The sequence below is a fragment of the Formica exsecta genome, unplaced genomic scaffold (genome assembly GCF_003651465.1).
Source record: "Formica exsecta isolate Colony F162 unplaced genomic scaffold, ASM365146v1 scaffold83, whole genome shotgun sequence".
Classification (NCBI taxonomy): domain Eukaryota; kingdom Metazoa; phylum Arthropoda; class Insecta; order Hymenoptera; family Formicidae; genus Formica; species Formica exsecta.
In genome coordinates this window covers 728,166-734,615 of record NW_021853600.1, presented here as the reverse complement: position 1 = coordinate 734,615, position 6,450 = coordinate 728,166, and the positions used below count along the sequence as shown (strand labels likewise).

At 34.7% G+C, this 6,450-nt stretch overlaps 1 protein-coding gene across 1 annotated transcript in view; it reads left to right on the top strand.

Annotated features, from left to right (window-relative positions):
* LOC115244692 overlaps positions 1-6,450 on the top strand; it is a 331,478-nt gene that overhangs the window by 291,106 nt on the left and 33,922 nt on the right. Inside the window, exons 8-9 of the mRNA XM_029822565.1 lie at positions 3,801-3,906; positions 3,978-4,130. Of these exons, the coding sequence (XP_029678425.1) occupies positions 3,801-3,906; positions 3,978-4,130 (259 nt within the window). The remainder of the gene's footprint in view (positions 1-3,800; positions 3,907-3,977; positions 4,131-6,450) is intronic.

Below are 6,450 nucleotides of genomic sequence, written 5' to 3'. Positions count from 1 at the left end.
ACTCTCCGTTCGACACGTGTCGCCCCGTGCGCTCGTTGTTCTTATCTGGCGACTGCTTTACAGCGCGTCGAGAGACACTCTCGGGTTATATGTATTACTCGTAATAATATATTCTTATGTGTTTTCTATTATACATATATATATATATGTATATATATATATATATATATATATTTAAATGTAATAAAATTTTAGACAACTGTTTAATTTACACTATAATAAAATATGACATAAAAGAAATAAAATATGAAAGGGCGGGTATTATTGTTATAGATTTATATTACAGATACAAACGTCTTATTTAATTTTATATAATTTAATTTTTACGTATTATATATATTTAAATGTAATAAAATTTTAGACAAATTTTTACGTATATAAATTTTTACGTATCACGTTTAATATTTTTTACATAAAACATTTAATATTTAAACCGAATATATAATGAAAATTTTTTCGAAGAATAGACATGTGGTTGAATCGCTTGGTAAAATGTGAAGAATAACATTATTGAAGCAAATTTTGTGCTCGACGAAATTTACTTCCGGAGTCAACTGTGTTATGAATTTCAGTCGATTTTATTAATTTAACACTAAAGCTCACGGCTACGGAGAAGAATTAATAGTTTTAGATTTCTCGAACTGGTCTTGCGACGAATGAGAAAGCGAATTACGCTATGAATCTTGATCTTCTTTAACAACCGCTTTCAATCGTTAGCATCGCGCAACGTCGGGATATGCTTCTCGCCAGTTTAATGTCTGCGCTGAATATGCAATACGGACAGACAAGTCACGTTGAGCGTTGACGTTAAACTTGCAATTTCGTTAACCGACAGTTTGCGTTCCCGTCAACTTCGCGCTGCATCGCGACAAAAATCGCGGCCACGAGCTTGAAAGACGCATTCACGATTCTGGGTGTAATAAGTAAAATTTAATAGAAGTCACAGGAACATGAAGTCGAGCGTAAATTACAATCTGGTTTGGAGGTTTCAAGCATCCTGACAGCTCCTGTCACATTTCATCGTTTCTATGTGATGTGTCTGATTGTGTCTCATTTTATGAATCTATTTTACAGAACTAAAACGCGCGCGTGGATTTATTGATGTTGTAAGAAATATTTGTGCATTCTCTTGCTTTAAAATAACTAATACAAAGATATTAAAAATATTTGTGTTAATTAGTCAAAGAATTGATAATATTAACTATATAATTGATAATATTAACTTACTAGTATCTCTTACTTGGCGCTTTTTCTTATCAAATTTTTTTATTGACAATGTATTAGTCTGTAGGGTTTTATATAATTTACATTTTCCTAAATAATTTTAGTACTTTGTAAAACGCCGTAGATATTCGAATCAATATCGAGGATATCTTTTATTTGAGATAAACACGATTTCTCTCGCTTGACAGTGCGAAAAGTGCACTTTATATTTGCCACCGTTAGCCTAAGTGCTGAGCATAGGATGAGCACATGCTTTACTCGCGACGTTTTAACCGGCTGCATTCTCCATGAGCAAATGATCTCGTTCGTTCAAAAGTCTAATGACTCGCCAAGCGAGTTTCTGCATCCGCGCACCTGTGTCACCGAAGAGAGATCCTCATCTGATCGAGAAACCGCGATATATCTTGCGACGAGCAAAAGCGAGCTCGGCATCGATTTCGAGAAGTTGGTCAGGCGACACGAGTTTCAATTACCGCCGTTCGGAATTGCCCTTGTTCTTCTTCCTGCAATGCGCCGAACGGATCTGAAACTTGTGATATTGATATTCTATCGGAAATGTGCTTGATGCGTGTTCCGATTTACGTTCTGACAATCTTTGAAATACATTTCAATCTTGTCGGACTTCGGTATCTGTGGTCTGATATATGGCTCTCCGATTTTTATTAAATCAATACAGATAAAAAGAGAAGGAGATATTTTTAATTTCTCTTCAAATTCTCGTTATTAATAATCGAATATATCGGAATTATTTAAAAATATCAAGAGAATCTGGTAATCAAAAATAAAAGTGCCGGTTTTAAAACTAACTAATATATTTTGTATTAATCTTTATATTTAATATTAATTTGATAAAAACTAGAATAATTTTTTTAAAAACTTTTACACTTGACTAACATTTTTATTATATCATATTACTGCAATTTTCTGTAGAAATTATTTGTCTTCGGCCGCCGCTTTTATTGAAACTTTAAACAGTAATCGGTATTCCTTTCTGTATGTCGAAACAAATACACGTATACACATAGCCTACAAACGATTCAGGGGTGCGATTAAGGCCTCCGAAGGGCTGCCAGGGGTTTGGCGGCCGCTCGTTTGTCTTAATAAAGTGCGTCGTAGCCACGCTCGCCATGGTGGTTGACTTATGGCCAGTCATCTGATAGGGCGGTTCTTCTCATGGGGAATCCTAGACCCTTTTTCCCCCTCCATGCGGCCAAAAGGTAGCTTCTTTCTTTCTTCTCGATATTCACGGACGCTTCTTTCCCGCGATCATTAACCCCGTCGCCGGAATCCATCAATCGAAGAGGGAATGTTGGTTAATCATGACAGTCATTTGTCATCGGAGGGAAACTACCCTTTTCCTCCTCCCATGATAATTATTTGTTGGATTTGATTCTATTATGGAATCTGGAATTGCAACAAAAATTTCCACGATGATCCGTTGCTATGTTTCCAATCGCGGAAACATTTTGCAGCACGCGAAATATCGATTTCTCTTCTCTTGTAATCCATAGGGAAAATATTCATTTAAAAGATCAGAATAATCTGGTCTAATCAATTTTTTGGTTTAATCAAATTTGATCAAAAATTTTGTGGATTTTAATAACATTGCATTTAAATGATAATGAGATTTTAACCATTCGTTCCGATTGTAATTCATGAGCATTGACGGAGCTCTTGGAAATAACAGAGAGGCGATATTCATCTTTTTCTTCTATAACGCGTCAATGCACTCGGTATGACGCTGATGATTTATCATTTATTCACCGGTGTCCACCGGTGAGAAAAGTGGGTCTCCCCAGTGGCTGTGTAAACAGTGCATATATAATAGACGGAGGACTCAGGCTACCATATTTAACTACATTGATGTCGATCTTTTTTGAGGAAAAGTGTTGCGCTCGATGTTACGATCGATGATAGAAGCTCGCGTTTCAATTTGTGCTGGAAGAACCTTCACGTCGTGCGCGTACATACAATAGTAGACGTATTCATGATAAATGATGCTTTTCACAATTTATCAAATGCGGCCGCGCGCGCCTGAGATACAATTGCATAACATGGCGCTAATTGGAAAAGTTTCACCCGTTATAATGAAAATTTTATTTTGTTATTTTCATACGCATATTTGATCAATATAAATTTAAAGTAAGACATTTTGTGAATGCGTGTGTGTGTATGTGTATATGATGTATACATGTATATATGTGGCAATATATTTGCTCTTATGAATCGGTATGAATCGCGCAATTATATTTCTTATATTTCACTTTTATAAACATTAAGCTTTTTCTTAACTTGTAACAAAAACATAAAATTTTTCTAAATCTTTATTTTTTAGAATTTATAATAATGGACTAACATTGAAAAGAAATATTATGATATAATTATTGGATTTTAAATTAATTGCGCTTTCGCGAGCGCTTTTCTTTTATATAGAATAAGAAAATGTGATTTATATTATTGTTTCGCTTGAAGATGCACAATCCATTACATGCAAAAGAATTAAAATCAGGCCCTATTAGTTACTTAATTATTGACTTAGCACTTTTTGTTCAGTAATTTGTTTTTTTATTTTATAGAAACAGGCGTGACATCAACATCCTCCATGTCGGACATCGACAAAATTCAGCCGCCAGTTAAACTTATCCTGCCCAGCACATGCCATCACGCTTATACATCTTGCAAGTAAGTTTCAAGTCTGGTAATCGACACCGATTATACCGAATAAACTACATAAAACTTTTTCTTTTGCGCAGAAACGATCCGGAATGCAAGAACCTGCTGCAGCCTGTTCTGAATCATTGTGACTCGACGACGTGCGCGAGGAACGAGTGTATGGAAGCGCTGCAGCATTTCTACAAAACCGCCAATCACAAACATTCCGTGGAAATCGCTTTCTGTCTCTGCAGGTTAGTCCAATAGATATAGCAATCTCTTTTTTAACTCCGTTGCTATCTCATCATTGTTTTCTATATTAATTTTTTTTAATTCTATAGCAGTTTATACTTCTTTATGTATTTTTCTTTTTAAACAGTCCTTTCTGTACTTTCTCTCTCCCTTTTTCATTATTTGATTACAATCATTATTTGTTACTGCAAATCAGTTCATTTGGAAAATACGAAGACCGCATATTTCATGTTTTACTCTAATAGCATATTTTTTAGCAAAAAATATATTGACATGAAAAACTATGTTTGGAGGATGACCGCTTTTCGGTTTGTATTCCATCGGCGTTAAGTGTTTAATTGGACTTCTATTGTTACGAGAAAGTCGCGTTAAATTATTAACGCATCGCGCTACGCGGGCGACACAATGCGCGGTGCGATGTGAATTAATAACGGATTATTATTGTAACGCGCGCGAGCAACGCATCTGCGCGCGAATCAACGACAAATCAACTATCGGCATCGATCGTAAATTAATTGGGAATTAATCGAAGGACGCGCCGCGTTGTTAACCTGCGTTCTAATTACGTTCGCGCTGTGCGCGTACATTCGCGCTGAAAAATTTTCCGAAATCTGGCATATCGAGCTATTGAATCCGGAGCTTTGGTCGGCTACGCGAAACAATGCGTGCCCCGCGATACACAATGCCGAGTTGCATCCGGTTACGCGCAACCGATCGACATGCCGAAAAAGAAAATGTGCAATGCGTTTAACTGACAGAAATGCCAGATCATGATCTCAATGCATAGCTGATGCAGCTCGGTGCATTATGCATTCTGTTGAGTTCGGATGAAGGTAATAATAAGCACAATATGCGGAATTACAGGACCGAATAAATTAAAGGGAAAGAAATAAAGAACGCATGATTGCAACGATCCATTGTTCCATGTATTATGAAAAGTTAGAATTATGTCGACGTAATGATAAGCCACAATATTTCTTGTGTGCCGCAACATTTCGTTACAAATATATCTATTCAGCATTTTCTTCTCTCTGGATAGAAGAAAAATTTTCTTCAATGTAGTCGCAATGAAAAGATAGAAGCATTAGCAAGTTAAATGTAATCTTTATTATTGTCATTTTATTTTTAAATAAGAAGAATTCTCTGTTTATGTGTTGCATGCCGTTGCACACTAATGTTTTTAACGCAATTTTAATAAATTTGTTTTATAAATTGGGAAACATAAATTACTTTTAGAATATATAATTGATGTGAAGGGAAATCATGAGAAAAGAAACTACAAAAGAAAGTACAAAACCGAGTCAAAGAAATTAATAGAAAAACAACGGGAAAAAATGCTTGTAATTACGAAATTATATTCTCAGGTATTAAATAACAATCTTCATTCAAATTGCGGCACAAAATAATTGTTAATGCAATTTGATCTTATCGTATGATAATTGCAATTCCTTTTACAAAATATTTTATAATCTTAATGGTTAATTTGAGAATTTTAAAAGTTAATATTGAGCCTGCAATCAATTATAAAATCTGAGCTCTTAAGAAAAGCGCGCGCGCGCGCGAGAGAGAGAGAGGGAGAGAGAGAAAAGAAAGAACAGAGAGCGATTTCAAAATGTCGCAATGATGATTTTGACGGTATCTTCAAGGCGACTAATATTCCTCTCGCGCGAGAGAATCAGTCTTGAGAAGATCCGTCCTTTTTAACGAGGCTTCTTTAACTTTTAAGTGGCTTTCGACCGCGAAACAATGCGGAAACTTTCCGTTCTTGCCTCGCGTCTTATTTTTATCCGCCGCATCTTTGTGCCAATCTTTTCCATCGAGTCGTCCTTTTGTTCAAACATCCGTCTTAAAATAAGTATCGAAAGACAAAACATGAAAATGCAGCTGATTGTATATATATACGCGTTACTTTATATATTTGCTAAACAATAGTACCGCGCAAATTCTGTTCTTTCAAATATTCTATAATGATTGCATTGTGATATTATTATCTTGCGATAGAAAAAGAGAAAGAGAGAGAGAGAGAGCGAAAGAGAGAACTACTTATATAAATACTAGTTCGTAAATTATAATCCAGATTAGTGAGTTAAAAAATATAAAAATTAATAATTTTAATCTTGTTATGTCTGTGTCATGTTACAAAAAAATCATTTAAAAGATATTTTAGCTAAACAGAAAAAAAACGTTATGTATTATAAAATATCACTTATATATTTTTTAAATGTTTTATGACGACTATAATACGCTAATTATACGTCTTTTAATGATAAAAAAATTAGTTTCCAAATTCTATCAACTTTTGAAATTTAAAATTATTTTTAT